The following is a 20,645-nucleotide window of genomic DNA, read 5'->3' on the forward strand; positions in this document are numbered from 1 at the left end:
ATATACTGTATCTTTCAAATAACATTTTCTATATGAATTATCTAGATCTGCTGCTCCTTCTATTTTTCAGGATTGGTCATGTTCAGGTTAGAGGGGATCTTTTTTATGTGCTGAGGTTGTTGTCGGTTATATGTATATATACACAGCACAAACACACTTGTATATTAACACAGCACGTGCTCATGTGTACACATACACACACTACAGAAGACTTACCAGCCTGTCTCCTCTGCAGTTCCTCTAGACTTCCGCAGGGTAAAGGAATTTTGGTGACATCATGGTCATATGGCCATGATATCACCAAAAATCCTTCTGTAGTCTTAACCTCAGAAACAACATTGATATTACAGAACTCGTATTATCACTGCAGTTTCTGCTTGAAATGCTTGTGGCCCCTAGGAGGGTGGAGGTCCTGTGCAGTTGCCCAGTTTGATCCCTCACTATCAACGGCCCTGCATGGGTGCAAAGTGTGAACGAAGTCTAACAGGTGCTATTGTCACAAAATTATCGATGTGATTCACTTCACCTGTCAGTGGTTTTAATGTTGTGAGCGACTGGTGTACAAACAATATATAGTCCAGTCATGTATATAAACCAAAATGAGGAACACACTCTACAAATAATATTTTAATGTTACAAAATCAGTTACAAAAAAAGTGCATATATGAGAACATGTTACATATGCAAGGTAATATTATAGGTATTTTCATTTTGCAAGTTAGCATCTGAGCAGAGACAATGCACACCACCATTTACTGGCATGTTCTTGTTAGCAAATATTACAACACAAAGTATGAGAATTCGTTTAGTGTCAAGAAAAAAAAAAATCGGTAGAGGAATAAATAAATCTCCTCCATTGTTAACATTAGTTGAGTTCACTTTGCCATGTACCACACTTCATTGTGGCGGTCGACAAATTCAAAAGGAGGATTGTAGCCAACATGAACAAAGTATGAATCATCAAACTGCAGACCAAGGGTCCTCAACTCTTCTGCTAGAACTTTAGCTTGCTTGTTATATGTAAATTCTAAGGCATATCCTCCAAAAGTCCTAAAATAAATGCAAATTTCACATAACCAACAGGCAAAGAATAAATTCCCTTTCACCCCTCCTTCTATAAAGCATCAGAGGGATGCTAGCAAATAATGGCTCTGGAGAGGACACTCTTTATATATTATATGGTTGGCCATTCATTCAAATAGTTGCATATAATACTACCTTTCATCAATTGTGAAAGTCTTGTAAAGTGCTAAGTATTACTCTAGAATTATTTTTTTCTCACATATCGCCATCTACCAAGGAAGAACTGTGTACTGATCTGAATCGGTAGTGACTTACTTTACATAAATAGAAGCTGTAGGGATCGTGTCAAGGTAAACTTCAGGGTTTGTAGGTTCTGGAGTATTCGCCACTTCATGTGGCACAAAAAAGGACATTGTGGAATTACCAGCCGGTGGTTGTTTTAATGGCATATATATCACCACTGGTACAGTCATATTGATCTTCAGCTCTGGTAGGGAAACAGACAAAAAAGTGAGAAATTTCATTTAATAACAGAATATACTTTGGAGCTGATTCATCATAGTTTTTACACTACAAAAATGGCAGAAAAACTTTGAAAAGTTGCAAAATTTTGGTGGACTGTGGAGTTGAGCAAAAATTGTGAAGTTTAGAGTTTTCATACCACTTTGGATCAGCTCCACCAAAATGGGCAGAGCTGGGGAAGAACCGGGTTAGGATGCAAGTGTGGCCACACTCCCTGTCTAATTTATCAAATCTGCCAGCATTTTCTACATAAGAAATACTACTCCAGCCCCTGATTGGAGTAGCATTACTGGCGCAGTGCACAGAGGAGCACTAGAGGCACCAAATTCATTTAGTCGCTCGGAATGAATTCGGCATCATGTCCTCTGTAAAGTCTTGCATGGCCCGGTTTGGCGATATGCCAGCCTTGATGAATTAGCCCCATTGACTCCATATTGTGCTTTCAGCATACACTACTATACAACCTTCCAGACCCCTCATTATGGACAACTAAATGTAATCCACTCTTATCCAGTGCCTTGAAAAAGTATTCATGGCCTATGAACTCTTCCATATTTTATCACGTTACACCCACAAACTTCCATGTTTTTTATTGGGATTTCATGTGATATATCAACACAAAGTAGCAAGTATTGTGACGTATAAAAGGAAATTATACATGTTTTTCTAATTATTTTAACCTTTTAACGACCGCCGTAACGCATTTTCACGGCGGCAATTAAGGGTACTTATTCCTCAGCGCCGTGAAAATGCGACACTGAGGAATAAGGCTATAGCGCCCCCCAGAGTCGGAAATTCTCCAGGGTCTCAGCTACCTGAGACCCTGGAGAATATGATCAGGGACGGTTTTTCCGGTGCCTTGTCACGTGATTGCCGCTATTCACCGAATAGCAGCAATCACAAAAAAAAAGTGTACCCATAGTTTCCAATGATTTCTCTCTCCTCTGACATGATATACATGTCAGAGGAAGGAGAAATGAAGCCCCCGAGCCCCCCAGTACCTCTGCCGTCCTCCGATCTCCCCCTGATGGGCCCCCAGCTCCCCGGTATCTTTCGAAAAAATAAAATGGCGGGCGCATGCGCAGTGCGCCCACCGAGATCTGCCCGGCAACAACAGGGAATTTTCTCTATTGGTTCATATTGATCACTGTGATAAACCATATCACAGTGATCAAAATAAAATAAGGTTAGCCTAGGGTTAGGGTTAGCCTAGGGTTAAGGTTAGCCTAAGGTTAGGGCTAGCCTAGGGATAGGGTTAGGGTTAGTCTAGGGTTAGGGTTTAGCCTACCTAGGGTTAGGGTTAGCCCAGGGTTAGGGTTAGCCTAGGGTTAAGGTTAGGGTTAGCCTAGGGTTAGGGTTAGGGTTACGGTTAGGGTTGTGCTAGAGTTAGAGAAAAAAAAATGATGCCGATATGGCGACCAGTGTTGAGCGCAAGTGTTCGCTACTTGAGTTTGCATTGGGTGCTCGGGTATGCACCGAGTATCGTGGGTGCTCGAGTGACATGCTCGAGTCCTCGCCCTGCATGTTTCGCAGTTGTTAAACAGCCAAAAAAACACGCGGGGATTGCCTGCCATACAACCGTGAAACATGTGGGGCAGGACTCGAGTATCCGCGATACAGGGTACATACCCGAGTACACGATATAAACTCAAGTAGCGAGCACTTGCGCTCAAGACTAATGACAACTTATTCAATATCATGACCTAATGTTATCAAATTCTGTGTCATACCTCTGGGTTCAAAATGTTCACTATACCCCTTGATAAAATACTTCAGGGGTCTAGTTTCCAAAATGGGGTCACTTGTGGGGGGTTTCCACTGTTTAGGTGCATCAGGTGCTCTCCAAACGCAACATGGCATGCCGGGGCCCTGAGCAGGCGGGGGGGCCCACTCACCGTCGGGCACCCCGGCGCGCTATGGAACCCATGAGCGGTGCCGGTGTCAGCGTCCGCTCCCCCCCGCTTTCTCAGGGCCCCAGCACAATACTTACCTCTCCCCGTGCCTCCGCAGCAACTCCGGTCTCTTCCGCGGCTTCTGCACTGTGACGTCTCAGGTCAGAGGGCGCGGTGACGTCTTTACACCTCGCTCTCTCCTGAGCCGTCACAGGCAGCGCAGAGCGGGAAGACGCCGGCGTGGGTGAGGGGTCCAGAGCAGAGACAGCAGGTGAGAAGTGAGGTGAGTATTTGATTTTTTTTTTTATATATATGTATGAAGGCATGGGGCATTATATGGTGGGAGGGGAACAAGTGACATCCTGCATGGGGCATTATATGGGGGGGTGACATCCTGCATGGGGCATTATATGGGGGAGAGGTGACGTCCTGCATGGGGCATTATATGGGGGGGAAAGGTGACATCCTGCATGGGGCATTATATGGCGGGAGAGGCGACATCCTGCATGGGGCATTATATGGGGGGGAGGCGACATCCTGCATTGGGCATTATATGGGGGGAGAGGTGACATCCTGCCTGGGGCATTATATGGGGGGGAGAGGTAACATCCTGCTTGGGGCATTATATGGGGGGGAGAGGTGACATCCTGCATGGGGAATTATATGGGGGGGAGAGGTGACATCCTGCATGGGGCATTATATAGGGGGGAGAGGTGACATCCTGCATGGGGCATTATATGGGGGGAGAGGTGACATCCTGCATGGGGCATTATATAGGGGGGAGAGGTGACATCCTGCATGGGGAATTATATGGGGGGGAGAGGTGACATCCTGCATGGGGCATTATATAGGGGGGAGAGGTGACATCCTGCATGGGGCATTATATGGGGGGAGAGGTGACATCCTGCATGGGGCATTATATGGGGGGGAGGTGACATCCTGCATGGGGCATTATATGGGGGGAGGGGTGACATCATGCATGGGGCATTATATGGGGGGAGGTGACATCCTGCATGGGGCATTATATGGGGAGGAGGTGACATCCTGCATGGGGTATTATATGGGGGGGAGAGGTGACATTCTGCATGGGGCATTATGTGGGGGGGGAGAGGTGACATCCTGCATGGGGCATTATATGGGGAGGAGAGGTGACATCCTGCATGGGGCATTTTATGGGGGGGAAAGGTGACATCCTGCAAGTGGCATTACATGGGGGGGAGAGGTGACATCCTGCATGGGGTATTATATGGGGGGAGAGGTGACATCCTGCATGGGGCATTATAAGGGGGGGTGACATCCTGCATGGGGCATTATGTGGTGGCCAATATTCTGTATGGAGCATTATAAGGGGGCCAGTATCCTTTATGGAGAGTTATATGGGGGCCAGTATCCTGTATGGAGCATTATATGGGGACCAGTATCCTGTATGGAGCATTGTATGGGGACCAGCATCCTGTATGGAGCGTTATATGGGGACCAGTATCCTGTATGGAGTGTTATATGGGGACCAGTATCCTGTATGGAGCGTTATATGGGGACCAGCATCCTGTATGGAGCGTTATATGGGGACCAGTATCCTGTATGGAGAGATATATGGGGACCAGTATTCTGCTTGGAGCAATATATGGGGCCCATAATACTGTATGGAGGACTATATTGTCCGGTCTGCACTGTGCGTTGAGAGAATTCGCCAGTTTCTGAGCTACTGTAGAATTTACAATAGATATCACTCATGTAATGTAAGAAGTGAAATCTTCGGCATTGTACTATATATATATTTCCCTGCGGTATCTGTGCATCATGAATTGTGGTATGTGTTAAAGGGTCCCACTGAGACTATTTCACCCAGGGCCCACAAAAACCTGGAGCCGGCCCTGCGTCCGCTAATTATTCAAGCAAATTTTACATTCAAAAAGTCAAATGGCGCTCCTTTCCTTCCGATATATATTTCCCTGCGGTATCTGTGCATCATGAATTGTGGTATGTGTTAAAGGGTCCCACTGAGACTATTTCACCCAGGGCCCACAAAAACCTGGAGCCGGCCCTGCGTCCGCTAATTATTCAAGCAAATTTTACATTCAAAAAGTCAAATGGCGCTCCTTTCCTTCCGAACCCTGCTGTGAGCCCAAACAGTGGTTTTCCCGCACATATGGGGTATCAGCTTACTCAGGAGAAATTGCACAACAAATTTTATGGTGCAATTTTTCCGGTTACCCTTATGAAAATGCAAAATTGGAGGTTGAAAAACATTTTTGTGGGAAAAATGTGAAAATTTTATTTTTACGGCTCAATGTTATAAACTTCTGTGAAGCACCTGGGTGTTCAAGGTGCTCACCACACATCTAGATAAGTTTCCTGATGGGTCTAGTTTCCAAAATGGGGTCACTTGTGGGGGGTTTCCACTGTTTAGGCACATCAGGGGCTCCCCAATCGCAACATGGCGTCTGCTAATTATTCAACCAAATTTTACATTCAAAAAGTCAAATGGCGCACCTTCCCTTCCGAACCCTGCTGTGCGCCCAAACAGTGGTTTTCCCCCACAAATGGGGTATCGGCTTACTCAGAAGAAATTGCACAACAAATTTTGTGGCCCATTTTCCCGTTACCATTGAGAAAATTAAACATTTTGGGCCTGAAGTAAAATTTGTGTGAAAAAAAGTTAAATGTTCATTTTTTCCTTCCACGTTGCTTCAGTTCCTGTAAAACACATGAAGGGTTAATAAACTTCTTGAATGTGGTTTTAAGCACTTTGAGGGGTGCAGTTTTTAGAATGGTGTCACTTTTGGGTATATTCTGTCATGTAGACCCCTCAAAGTCACTTCAAATGTGATGTGGTCCCTAAAAAAATGATTTCATAAATTTTGTTGGAAAAATGAGAAATCGCTGGTCATCTTTTAACCCTTATAACTTTCTAACAAAAAAAATTTTGGTTCCAAAACTGTGCTGATGTAAAATAGACATGTGGGAAATGTTATTTATTAACTATTTTGTGTGACATCTCTCTCTGATTTAAGGTCATAAAAATTTAAAGTTTGAAAATTGCAAAATTTTCTAAATTTTCGTCTAATTTCCATTTTTTTCACAAATAAACGTAAGTGATATCGAAGAAATTTTACCACTATTATGAAGTACAATATGTCATGAAAAAACAGTCTCATAATCAGGGGATCCGTTGAAGCGTTCCAGAGGTATTACCTCATAAAGTGACAGTGGTCAGAATTGTAAAATTTGGCTTGGTCATTAAGTACATAATTGGCTCCGTCCTTAAGGGGTTAAAAATATGAATCTAAAAATTGTGACATGCATTTGTTATTCAGCCTTGTAGTTTGATACCCTTAAATAAAATCCTGAATGACCAATTGCCTCCAGAAGTTACATAATTAGTAGTGTTGAGCGAGCATGCTCGACAATGCTGGTTACTCGCCCGAGCATCACGCTACTCGGGATGTTCGGCGAGCACCGAGCATTTCCGGGATACTCGGGCGGGAGCTCAGGTCTCCGCCCTGCATGTTTGGCGCTCTTTACAGAGCCAATGAACATGCAGGGATTGCCAGCCAGTCACTGTAATGCCGCAGCCATGTTTGTGGGCATTACAGTGATTGGCTGGCCGCACAGCATCACCTCGAGTATTTAAAACCGGGCGCCGCCATCTTGGACACAGTCGCTCCGGATTAGAGAGTGTAGGGACAGCGCTGGTGAGCTAGGGAGAGATTTTTCCTGCGAAAAAGTTAGTGTAGGGTCTGTAAAGGCTGGCAGAACAAGCAAACAGTCATTCTCAGGACTAATATCCATCCCAGATATCAGGCAGGCAGGCTGTATAGGAGACGCAGTGGTTATACCAGCAAACGCTGCATTACAGTCCTGTATGCTCCTGTTTCTGAAATTGCTGGACTTAGCTCCAGGTCTCAGGGGCCAGGAAAAATCCTTTTTTTTTCATCTAAATCCTCTTTTTTTTCCCTCCTTCACACTGTACAAATACCCGTCTTATTAACCTATTGGTGCCCCCCCCCCCAAAAAAAAAGTGTGTCTCTGATTTTTCAGACACAAATATCTCTGTTGAAAAGAGTCTGTTGTAGGCCCGACAAATCCAAGTGTGGTTTTGCAGTTCCATGGGTCAAATCTCTGTAGTATCCAGTTTTGGGCCTTTTGTATCTAAAAAAAAACAGTTTGAGTGTGTCACTGTTCAGCCGCAAATATATACAGTACAGACCAAAAGTTTGGACACATCTTCTCATTTAAAGATTTTTCTGTATTTTCATGACTATGAAAATTGCACATTCACACTGAAGGCATCAAAACTATGAATTAACACATGTGGAATTATATACTTAACAAAAAAGTGTGAAACAACTGAAAATATGTCTTATATTCTAGGTTCTTCAAAGTAGCCACCTTTTGCTTTGATGACTGCTTTGCACACTCTTGGCATTCTCTTGATGAGCTTCATATATATATTTAAAATTTTATGGTATACCCCAGTAAACAATAACTGTGGTTTTGCCATTCCACTGTAAAAAATCTCTATTATTCAGGGTTTGGTATTTTTTCCGTAAAGAAAAACAGTAATAGTTTATCCCTGATTGTTCTGATTGTTTAAAAGAGTCGGGTGTAGGCCAGAGAAATAGAACTGTGGTTTTCCTCTTCCACGGTTCTAATCTACTTTTTATTACCCTTTTTCCATTGAAAAGTGTGAGTGTAAGCTATTTTACTTCCTTTACAATCGGCAAGGCGCGTGGCAAGGGACGTGGAAGTGGACGTTCTGGTGATGGTGCGTGCAGAGGACGGGGCCGTGGCCAAGGTGAAAATGTGCCACAACCAACAGCCACATCTTCTCGCTCCCACTTCTTGACCAAATTACGAGGGAAGCACAGAACAACACCAGTATTGCGAACTGATCAGTGTGAACAGGTTATTAATTGGATAGCAGATAATACTTCCAGTTACCTGAGAACCACCACCTCCGTTCTGTCTTCCACATGGTCAAATGTTAGTAGCCATGAGTCTCGACCGCATACTCCTCCTCACCCTGATTCTCCTTCCTCCCACCATGCCGAATGTGGTCAGACAGCAACTGATCCCACACTTGGACACTCTGAAGAGCTGTTCACTGGTCCATTTCCAGATTTGTGCCCCTCGCCTGCTCCGCTTGAAGTGGTGGAAGAGGAGATCCCATGTAGCGATGCCCAAATATTTGAACAGCCACGGCCACAGGAAGTCGACGCTGGCAATTTGTCACAAGAGGTGGACGATGACGAGACACAATTGCCAGGAAGTGAGGAGGAGGATCGTGGTGCGCAAGTGGAAGAGGAGGAAGTGGTGGATGATCTAGTAACTGACCCAACGTGGCAGGAGGACATGCAGAGTGAGGCCAGCAGCACACAGGGGGAGGGAGGCAGAGTACCCCAACAGGCAGGAAGAAGCAGTGTGGTGGCCACAGACAGAAGGCGGGCATCCGTTCCCCGTAACACCAACACGAGGGACGTTGACAGTACAAGCGGTAGGTCTTCCAGAGTCTGGAATTTTTTTAAAGACTCTGCTTATAACCCCAAAAAGGCCATTTGTACCACCTGCCATGCCAGCATCAGCAGGGGTGACAAAACTACTAGCCTGACCACCACCAGCATGATGAGGCACATGGCAGCAAAGCACCCGACTTTGTGGGGTGAACCCCAGGGTCCACGACCAGTGTCAGCGGGTGTCACTGCTCCTTCCGCTGTTGTGCGTGCAATAGAACCCCCTGTTGTGTGTGCAAGGCAATCCCCTGTTCATACTGCATGTAAAGATGCCCCCTCCTCTCAGTCTTCACTTGTTATGGCAGTTTCTTAAGAAACAGCATCAACGTCCACGTCCCACCGCAGCGTTCAATTGTCCATATCCCAGACCTTTGAACGAAAGCGGAAATTCGCAGCTAATGCCCCACAGGCCACAGTCCTAAATTTGCACATTTCACGACTGCTTGCGTTGGAAATGCTGCCTTTTAGGCTGACGGAGACGGAATCCTTCCGCAACATTATGGCGGTGGCTGTCCCTCGGTACTTGGTCCCCAGCCGACACTATTTTGCCCGGTGTGCCATCCCCGCACTACACAAGCACGTGTCCCAAAACATCTGCCATGCCCTCAACAACACAGTTACTGGGAGAGTCCACCTGAAAACGGACACGTGGACAAGTGCTTGTGGCCAGGGACGGTACATCTCCCTGACGGCACACTGGGTAAACAGTCGGACCGTGGGATGGAACACATCCTCCCCACACCGAGGATTGCGGGCCCTATGTCAGTCAGAGTTGCCCCCACGGTGTACAGCTCCTATGCATCATCCTCCTCCTCCTCATGCTCAGCCTCCATCTCAGATATCACCACATCAGTTACAAGCTGGAAGCAGTGCAGTACTGCCTCCGACAAGCGGCAACAGGCTGTGCTGAAGCTCATAAGCTTAGGTGATAAACCTCACACTGCTTGTGAGTTGTGGACAGCTGTGAAAGAGCAGGCAGATCTGTGGCTGAGACTGCTGAACCTACATCCAGGCATGGTCGTGTGTGACAATGGCCATAACCTGGTGGCGGCTCTCAGGCAAGGCGAGATCACACACATACCATGCCTGGCTCATGTGCTTAACCTCGTGGTTCAGTGGTTTATTAAATTGTACCCAGAGTCTGCTCGTGAAAGTACGCCGCCTGTCAGCTCATTTTCGCAAGTCGGCTACAGCTTCCGCCGCCCTTTCTGTGTTGCAGCGTTTGCAGCTTCCGGCATACCGACTGGTGTGTGATGTCCCCACATGCTAAGGATTTGTGAGCAGAAGAGAGCAGTTGTGGAGTACCAACTGCAACAAGGTCGTTGATATTCAGGTCAGACTCCACACATAAGACCTCAGGAGTGGACCTGGATGTCTGACATATGTACCATCCTGACAAACTTTGACGAGGCCACCAAGATGGTGAGTGGCGATGATGCCATCATTAGTGTCAGCATCCCACTTGTCTGTCTTTTGCAACGCTCTCTGCAGAGAATTAAAGAGGAGGCATTGCAGCCAGAGTATGATGAGATGGATCAGGAAGCCGTAATGGGCGATTACCCACAGCCCAGCCTCATCTCATCCCAACGTGCATTGGGGGACAATGAGGGAGAGGAGGAGGAGGAGGAGGAAGAACAGGAGCTGGTATTATGCGCTATAGACGGTAGTACCTCTACAACTGTCATACCGTCGGTTCAGCGTGGGTGGCCTGAGTACAGGGGGGAGGAGGAGGAGGAGGAGGAGAGCATGGTCAGTCGTCATCTTGGTGAGGACACGGAATTCTTGCCCATTACCAGTCTGGCACGCATGGCTGACTTTATGTTACACTGCCTTAACCGTGACCCTCGCGTTGTCAAAATGTTGGGTGACAGTCATTACTGGTTGGTGACACTTGTAGACCCCCGCTACATGGAGAACTTTCACTCTCTTATTCCTGAGGTGGAGAGGTCTACAAAAATGGGGCAGTACCAGAAGGCCCTTGCTGCAGAACTCTTAAAAAAATTCCCATCTGAACACGCTAGCGGCAGAGGTCACAGTTCGTTGTTGCCCAACCAAGGTGTACATGCGAGAGAGACACAACTCCAATCCAGCAGAGGCAGGGGAACACTGTCAATGTTCTGGGACAGTTTTCTCAGACCCTCCCTTTGGACAGACCCTGAGGCGCGGGGTACTCTCACAAGGAGTGGAAAGTTTCAAAAGATGGTGAGGGAGTACCTTGCCGACCGTACCAGCGTCCTCAGTGATTCCTCTGTGCCTTTTAATTATTGGGTATCCAAGCTGGACACTTGGAATGAACTCGCTCTGTACGCCTTGGAGGTCCTGGCCTGCCCTGCCGCTAGCGTGTTATCGGAGCGTGTTTTTAGTGCCGCTGGGGGAATTATAACTGATAAGCGCACTCGCCTGTCAATTGACAATGCTGACAAGCTGACCTTTATCAAAATGAACAAGGGCTGGATTGGGCCAGACTTCTGATCACCACCAAATGACAGCAGAGTAACATAAAGTCAAATCCACTGTGTTATTTCAGGAGGTGTATTCACATGCACCGCTTCACACCCACACATGGGTATACGCTTCCTCATTTCGGCTGTTTTATGTTCTTCTCCTTATCCTCAGCCTCCACCACCACTATGCCACCAGGGTGACCATGGTCCGTGGTGCCATTATTGAAAGTTCCTCCATCCTGATTTTTGTCAGCTTTTGCTTGGAAGGCATAAGCAAAGACTGTGGGAGACCCACTCCCCAATAATGGGAATAATATTTTTAAGATGCTGTACTGTATGGCTCTTGAAAGGGGCATTAAAAGCGTCTTGTTATACCACTCTGACCTCCACGTCTCTTGTAAGGGGCATTAAAATCATCTTGTTATACCACTCTGACCTCCACGTCTCTTCTGAGGGGCATTAAAAGCGTCTTGTTATACCACTCTGACCTCCACGTCTCTTTTAAGGGGCATTAAAAGTGTCTTGTTATACCACTCTGACCTCCACGTCTCTTCTTACGGGCATTAAAAGCATCTTGTTATACCACTCTGACCTCCACGTCTCTTGTAAGGGGCATTAAAACCGTCTTGTTATACCACTCTGACCTCCACATCTCTTGTAAGTGGCATTAAAAGCGTCTTGTTATACCACTCTGACCTCCACGTCTCTTCTGAGGGGCATTAAAAGCGTCTTGTTATACCACTCTGACCTCCACGTCTCTTCTGAGGGGCATTAAAAGCGTCTTGTTATACCACTCTGACCTCCACGTCTCTTGTAAGGGGCATTAAAACCATCTTGTTATACCACCCTGACCTCCACGTCTCTTGTAAGGGGCATTAAAAGCGTCTTGTTATACCACTCTGACCTCCACGTCTCTTGTAAGGGGCATTAAAAGCGTCTTGTTATACCACTCTGACCTCCACGTCTCTTCTGAGGGGCATTAAAAGCATCTTGTTATACCACTCTGACCTCCACGTCTCTTGTAAGGGCCATTAAAAGCGTCTTGTTATACCGCTCTGATCTCCACGTCTCTTCTGAGGGGCATTAAAAGTGTCTTTTTAAGCTACTGGGACCTCCACGACTCTTCGAACGGGCATTGCATTTCCTCATAATTTTTGGAAGCTTTTGCTTGGAAGGCATAAGCAAATACTATGGGAGACCCACTCCCGAATAATGGGACTTATGTTTCTAATATGCTGTGCTGCATGGCTCTTGTAAGGGGCATTGCAAGTAGAGTTGAGCCACCCCCGTAGTGTTCGAGTTCGGTTCGGTGTCCAAAAGCTGACAAACTGCTCAGAAGACACAACTAACACATGGAAAAGTGACAAGTACATATAGTCATGCGAAAAGAAAAGAGGTGGAGCAGTAAAAGGAGGGGGAGACACAGATATAGGCATGTCATGCCCTTCTAAAACCCAAAAAGTGCGAAGCCGACACGGCCAGTCCGTTCCTGCCCATGCGACCTCCGTGTCGCCGGGTTTGTGCCAGAGCCGCGGTGGACCCTGACGGCCAGCCCCCCTCTCCCAATACTGGTGCCTGTCCGCTGGTGGGTCGAGCCCCCCCGCGGTGGGGGGAATTAACATCTGCAGAAGAAAGACCATCTTCCAGCCAAACTAAGATGTCTACTTCCTTTCGTGGACAATGTGATACGATCCCTTTCTTACGGACACGCCCATCGCTACAAATTCCAGATGAGGCACAAAAACAGCAGGTGCTTCAATGGATATCAAGTCATCCTTCAAGTGGGCTCTCCTCCACCTCAACTTCAACATCACAAATACTCCAGTCCTCAGAGGTGTCACCCCAATCGCACTTGCTTCGTCACAGCTCCCAAGTCTCCAGCTGCCCGTCTGAGTATGGGGTAACACAGATGGTTGAGTCTGCACAGCTGTTTACTCATACTGTAGCCTGGGAAATGGAGGTCTGCTCCAGAGCTTCTGTTAATCCAGACGAGGAAATGATCTGCACTGATGCCCAGAATCTTTATGAGTCGGATCCAGGACCAGATGAAGAAGGTTCTGAGCATAATGTAGACCCTCGTTCCCAAACTGTAACTCCTGTTGGTGGAGACAATGATGAAGACGATGATGAGACTCAAATACCTGATTGGAGCAACAACTTGACTTTTCGGTCAGGGCAGGAAGAGGTTGGCTCTGAGGACGACGGGTGTGAGAACACACAGGGTGATGATGACGAGGTTGGAGATCCCACTTACTGTCAACCCACAGTCAGCCAGTCGATGAGGTCAGCAGAGGAGGTGGAGGAGGATGTGACTAGCCCAGGGGATGGGGATGACTCGGTACCCGGGCCTTTGCCTGGCCTTGGGGATGTCGCGGTGGTCGGCTCCCGGGCCCGTACCCTGGGGTCACTCTTTAAAAGGGTGGATAATTGTTAATTTTATAAGAGTTCGTGACGCCACCTGTGGTATCTGGTGAGAAGCACCAGCGCTGCAGCTGTCCACTGAGGCCGGTGATAAGGCAGCTCGATGGTATAGCTCCCCACAGGTGGAGCTAGTCCTCAGAAAAGCGTATGCAGGGGGAATGCAGGACAGGCGAGACCCAGCTGGGTCAGAGCAAGAACGGGAACGGACACGGTAGTCACTTCAGTACCTTTTACTGGTGGAAATTCAGGCACATCCCGGAGCACTGTAGGGTGAAGGGTGCATATCAGGATCCTCCCCAATGAGCGGGTGTAGGGCCTCCAGTTTCTTGCCTCTGCGTAGTAAGTTTCTGACCTGCCTGGAGCTAGGCCTAACTTTGTCTCTGTCCTGCGCTGGCTGACCTTGTGGTAGGGCCTTGTCTTGCAGTTCACGCTCCCAGTATGCGGGGCCTAAGCGTCTCCTGGCTCTGTTACGTATCAGCACCTTAGCGATCCTGGGACTTGTAGTTCTCCAGGGATTCCGGTTATGCCTTACTGGGTCATAGAGATCCCGGTAAGCTCGGATCCGGTGTCCGGTAAATGCTTCGGGGTGAGCTGGTTAAGCTCCTCTGCCCCCTATGTACTAACTCTCCACTTGCCTTCGGCCTACTCGGGCCCTCACTAGGCTATACACACTAATGGCAGCTTGCCGCGCTTCACCGATCTTATGGCGCCGGCACACCTTAAGCTCTAACTGGGCTCCCTGAATCTAGCTAGCAGGAGCCTCGTGCTCCACTGCTGAACTATTAACTGAGTTCTCTAGACTAGACTGAGCTCCACTTCAGACTGACTTCTCTTAGGCTTCTCTACTGCAGGAACTCTTCAGAGGAATTGAACTGCCTAGCTCCACCTTACCTATTTATATCCCTAACGGGCTCCCTCTGCTGGTCTGAGGTGGAAGGTGGAGATGTGTGAATGTTTATGGGGGCCTCCTGTGGAGGATTCCATCAATGCACTCTTCTAGGATCTGTGATACCAAGCGCAGCTGGGCGTCACAGATGCTAGTGACGACGAGGTTAGGTTACGCCTTCCTGGACAGAGACGGAGTACTGGAAGCACGTCAACAAGTGCATCCTCAACCACAACTCTGCCTCTGACCACAAGTCGTGGTGGCTCTTCAGGTCACATGGGCTCTAAGCCTTGCATAGCCTGGGTATTTTTTCAGATCAAAAAGGATGACCCAACTCGTGTTATCTGTAATATTTGTCACCAAAAGCTAAGTAGAGACCAAAAAATCCATAGTTTGAGTACTTCATGCATGAACTGTCACATGGATATGAAGCATAAGTTGCAGTGGGAAGCTCACTGTGCTACAATGCGGCCTAGCGGGCCAGGCCAACCACCGTCTGCCCCATCTTGTACATCTGCGGCCCCTTCATCCTCTGTCACTGGGGGGACAGCAGTCACACATGTTTTTGGACGCAGACCTGCCACCTCTTTACCCGCAACAGCCAGTGTGATTGGCAGGTCATCATTTCATTTGGAAGTGGAAACACCAGCTGGTGTTGAGCGCTCTCCGACATCGAGAGCACCACCTTTGGATCAAGGCAACCTAACTTTTCCGACTGCATCTGACTCGCCCCCTGGGCCGTGGGGCACTCGGATCCGGGCAATAGGGAAATGGTGGGAGTAGTAGTGGCAACCCGGTTCCGTGGCTCAGGGTGGTCAGGCCAATGGTAGTCCGTTATGTGCTGATGATTATGTCCGACTACGCCACCCGTGGATTTGCGGTCATTAGGAACCGCCGCTGCAGGGCAGACTGCTGGGGCTGATGATGTATGCAGCTGGGATGGTGTGACTCCCCACGGGAAGAGTGCGGCCCCAGGGCAGTATAATGGATGGTGGGAATGATGGTGGTGAGAGTCCCAGTGCCGTTAGTGCTGGAGGAGCAAGGAGCACACAGACAACAGGTTGCAGTCCAGGGTCTTTACTAGAACAGGAAAACTGACCCACAAACAGTCCCGGCTAGGACGGGACCTGGATGTCTGAGAGCAATGGGGAAATTGGCCCTGGTCAGGGTGAGGGTGTAGGCCTACCATGCTTTCTGAGCTCCTTCTGGCTATCTCCTCCTGATAGGGTAACAGCCCACGTTTCCGAGCTTTCTGTGTACTCTCGCCTGTATGGCCTGCGATGTGGGTTCCTTTCTGCTCCCGGCCTGGTACGGCTTTACTGGTCCCTTCTGTTGTGGCAGAGCCTCCAGGCTTCTTAGGCCAAGGAATATACAGTCCCCTGCGGACTGGTTATCTGCTGTAGGATGTGGAATCCTCCCAGCCTCAGACACCAAAGTCTGGTAAATTAAGTCCTTTATCTGCCAAGACAGGCTCACTTCGCCTCTTGTCTCTGGCTTGTGGCTCTCCTCCTGCCACACTTCCTCTTAGGTGCAATACAACTTTCTGTCCCTGCTCTGCTCAGTACTGAGACAGGTCATCCAGTTCTCACTAACCTTGCCCCCAGCACCAGCTTTTATAGGGGCAGCCTGCTCCCCCTACTGGCCTGAGACAGGAGGTACTGCATGCTCATGTTCCCCTGACTAGAGAACCTCCCCCTTGCTCTCAGACACAGCTTTATTACATTTTGTGGCATCCAGGCCAGGGTGACACATTCCCCCCTAGTAAAATTTAGTACTCCAGGACTAAACAGTAAATAAAGAATAACATGCATAACCATAAAACATTATCAGGAAAGTGACGCACAAATTGAGTTCTTAAGGTCACAGTGTGGTCTGTGAACGGGTGTCCATATCACCAATACAACGGGGAGCCTTAACCAGGTGGGGGTCTGTCCTACCCCAAGTCCTTTACAGTCTTAGTTCATTCCTTGGTTAGGCTCCGAACGCAGTCCATACAAGGTCCCGGTTATAAAAAGTCCATAACCTTTAAGTCCTTACGGTAACTGCAATAAACTGAAACACAGAATTACCAAACATGCATGTAACTTGGCAAACATTTCAACATTTGGCAACAGGGTTATTTACAATTTTAGTGCACCCTATATTCTCCAGCAAGCGGGTATCTGCCCCTTTGTGCTCCTGGTTGACCTCCTTAACCCACTGTCTGGTGGTGGACTGACTCGGCTTTCCCCACTAGCGTTAGGGGTACAGCTACCAGCTGGGTGTACAGGTAGGGCAGGCAGCTGTCTGCGGGTCCTTTGGCTTACCGCAGGCATGGCAGGTTCACTGTCAGCAGAGGGTTGACTCTCCTGGGCTGCTGGTTCAGGCTCTTCTGCCTCTGGAGCTGCTTGCTCTTCTTCACCCTCCAGCTCTGGTGCAGGTTGTTGCGCAGTTGGTTGCAGGAAATGCAGGACAGGTACCACTATGGCATCATTTATGCGAGTCCAGGACTGAGGGAACTCTCCGAGAACGGTGCTGATCATTTCTTCCTTGTCCTCTGCGGGTTCAAGGTCACTCTGATCCTCTTCTGCACTACGGAGCTGCTCAGGGCACCTTTTTAGGTGGTCTCTGGAGACGGTACTAGTGGTTTCTCCTCCGTCCTTGGTGATCACGTACACCTTCGGGTTGTCGTGATCAGACTGCAGTACGGTGTAGGGTTCCCTTTCCCACTGGTCATCCAACTTGTGAAGCCTTCTCTTTCACTTCAGGACCTGCTCACCAGGTTCTACGGGACCAGCAGGGGCGTGTTGGTTGAAGAGTCTTTCTTGCCTCTCTCTCACCTGGGCCAGGCTCTTCTCCACACTTTCCTGCACCTTCTTGTACTGCAGTTTCCTTTCGGTATCCCAGTCCGCATCCGGGGAGGTGTCCTCAGGTGTTAGGACTCCCATCTCCAGGTCTACGGGCAGCTTACCTGGTCTGGCTCGCATCAGGTAAGCCGGGGTGCAGTTTGTAGCATTCACCGGGATATTGTTGTATAAGTCTATCAGATCCGGCAGTTTTTCTGGCCACAGGCTGCGTTCCTCCAGGGGCAACGTCTTTAGGAGATCAATGACTATGCTGTTCATTTTCTCACACATCCCGTTGGTTTGTGGGTGGTAAGGCGTTGTACGAATCTTCTTACAGCCATAGAGGTTGCAGAACTCCTGGAAGATTTCAGCTTCGAACGCTGGACCCTGGTCCGTCAGGACCTCTTCCGGATACCCGTGTGGACGGCAGAAGTATTGCTGGAAGGCTCTGGCCGCCGTTTGGGCTGTCAAATCTTTCACCGGGACCACCACTAGAAAACGGGAATAGTGGTCCAGGATTGTCAGGGCGTAGATGTATCCTGACCGGCTTGGAGCCAATTTGACGTGGTCCAGAGCTACCAGCTCAAGAGGCTGCGTGGTGACGATGGGCCTCAAGGGTGTCTTCTGGCTGGTGCGGTCCTTCCTCCTTAGGTGACAAGGGCCACAGTCTCTGCACCATTTTTCTACAGCTCCTCTCATGCCGACCCAAAAGAACCTTCCTCTTAGCAGGAACTCCAGTTTCTTCCAACCGAAGTGCCCCGCTCTGTCATGGTAAGCTCCCAGGACCATAGCTGCATCCCGCCTTGGAACCACGACTTGCCAGGTCAGCTCGTGCGTCCAGTGGTTGACAATCCTTCTGCACAACTTGACTTCGTAGAGGAACAGCTTGCTCTTCTCTTTCCATAGCTGCTTGGCTTCCTCTGGGGCATCTGGGTCTAAGTGGGCGTCTTCCCGGGTCAGCAGATCTTTCACCAGGCGGATGGCAGGGTCATTATCTTGGGTCTCGGCCCAGCTGTGGTGAGGTAGGGGATTGATCATCACGGTTGTTAGATCCTCCTCCTTCACACGGTGGGAGTATTGAGCGGCTCCATACCGGTGAAACGCGGGGAGTTCTACCTCCTCCAGCTCTTCTGGGTCTTCGTCACCTTCAGGTAAGTGAGGCATTCTCGATAGGGCGTCAGCGTTGGCATTGGTTTTGCCTGCCCGGTACTTGATCACGAAGTCATAGTTGGAGAGACGGGCCATCCACCGCTGTTCCAGGGCACCCAGTCTCGCATTGTCCAGGTGTGTCAACGGGTTGTTGTCCGTGTACACGGTGAACTTTGCGGAGGCCAGGTAATGCTTGAAGCGTTACGTCATGGCCCACAACACCGCCAAGAATTCTAGCTTGAAGGAGCTGTAATTCTCCGGGTTCCTCTCGGTGGGCCTCAGATTCCGGCTGGCGTATGCGATCACCCGTTCTCTGCCCTGTTGGTTTTGGGACAGTACGGCTCCCAGTCCCACATTACTGGCGTCTGTGTGGAGAATGAAATGCTGGCCATAATCAGGGTAGGCCAGGATCTCATCCCCCGTGAGGGCCATCTTCAACTGGCGGAAGGACTCCTCTTCCGGTTTATCCCACTTGAATTGTGGCTTTTGACTCCTGGACTTAGACTGTCCGATCAGGAGGTCCTGCATAGGATGAACCTTCGGTAGTAGCCTACCAACCCGAGAAACGGTCTCACCTCTTTGATGTTCGAGGGGCTTGGCCAGCTCTTGATTGCCGTGACCTTGTCAGGGTCGGGGGCTACTCCTTCCTTACCACGTGCCCCAGGTACTGGACCTTTGGCTTCAACAGGTGACACTTCGATGGTTTCACCTTCAGGCCATAGCCTGCCAGGGCTTCGAACACCTCGGCCAGGTGCTTTAGATGGTCCTCGTAGGTCTTTGAATAGACGATCACGTCGTCCAGGTAAAGGAGGACCGTCTCGAAGTTTCGGTGCCCTAGACAGCATTCCATCAGCCTCTGGAAGGTCCCTGGTGCGTTGCAGAGCCCGAAATGCATACAGTTGAATTCACTCAGTCCCATCGGGGTGGTGAAGGCGGTCTTCTCCTTGTCAGCCTCAGCCACAGGAACCTGCCAGTACCCGCTAGTAAGGTCCAAAGTAGAAAAGAAGTTAGCTGATTTTAGTGCGGCTAAAGACTCCTCTATTCTAGGTAGCGGATATGCGTCTTTGTGGGTGATACGGTTGATTTGTCTATAGTCCACGCACATTCTCATGGTGCCGTCTTTCTTTTTTACCAGAACCAGGGGGGCAGCCCAGGGGCTACAGCTATCTCTAATGACCCCAGCTTCTTTCATTTCCTGCAGCATACCCTTGGCGTTCTGATAATGTGCAGGGGGTACAGGCCTGTGTCTCTCTTTTATTGGTGGGTGGCTCCCTGTGGGGATGTGGTGTTCTATCCCTTTTACTCTGCCGAAGTCTAGCGGGTGCTTACTAAAAATTCTCTCGTACTCCTGGACCACCCGGTAGACTCCTTGTTTTTGGTGCAGGGGGGTGGAGTCAGCACCCACATGGAGTTTCTGGCACCAGTCCTCCTTTTGTTTCTGGGAGCCATTACCCTCCGCCTGAGGAGATGGAGGCAAGGGTTCCACGGCCCTGATAGCTTTGTGTTCGACAACAAACAGTTTGGCAAGTATAGCGTACCTGGGTAAGTGTACCTCTCTCTCCCCAATGTTGAGAATGCGAACGGGCACCCTCCCATGGCGGACATCAACCACCCCCCTGGCTGTCAAAATGGTGGGCCTGCTGTCTGAGTACACGGGCTCTACCATGGCTTGGTAGTCTCTACCTCTCAACCCGATTGCAGTCCGACACCAGATCATCATTTCACTTTTGGGAGGCATGGAAATGGGGAACGGGTCACTCAGTCTTACGCTACCGATCTCACCACCAGACAGTTCTACCTGCTGCCGTCTCATCAGGGCTTTTATCTCCTTGTTGAGGACTGTCTGTTGGCTGGAACTAGCATTCACCGCCACCTGTTGTAGAATTTCAATTACCTCTGAAAGACAATTTTCAATCACGTTAGTACCCACAGTTATTTTAGGGTGACTTTCACGACGGTCAATGTCCACA

General features: G+C 48.9%; 1 protein-coding gene across 1 annotated transcript in view; it reads right to left on the reverse strand.

The window, feature by feature from the left end:
• Positions 1–665: 665 nt before the first annotated feature.
• The window catches only part of LOC141257653 (heme-binding protein 2-like), a 39,159-nt gene continuing 19,179 nt past the window's right edge, over positions 666–20,645 (reverse strand). The window contains exons 3-4 of the mRNA XM_073672473.1: positions 1,339–1,510; positions 666–1,050 (exon numbers count right to left, since the gene is read on the reverse strand). Coding sequence (XP_073528574.1) covers positions 876–1,050; positions 1,339–1,510 — 347 coding nt within the window. The 3' untranslated portion in view covers positions 666–875. The remainder of the gene's footprint in view (positions 1,051–1,338; positions 1,511–20,645) is intronic.

Source organism: Phyllobates terribilis, unplaced genomic scaffold, assembly GCF_046119375.1.
Source record: "Phyllobates terribilis strain yellow unplaced genomic scaffold, ASM4611937v1 Scaffold_3__8_contigs__length_932513732, whole genome shotgun sequence".
Classification (NCBI taxonomy): domain Eukaryota; kingdom Metazoa; phylum Chordata; class Amphibia; order Anura; family Dendrobatidae; genus Phyllobates; species Phyllobates terribilis.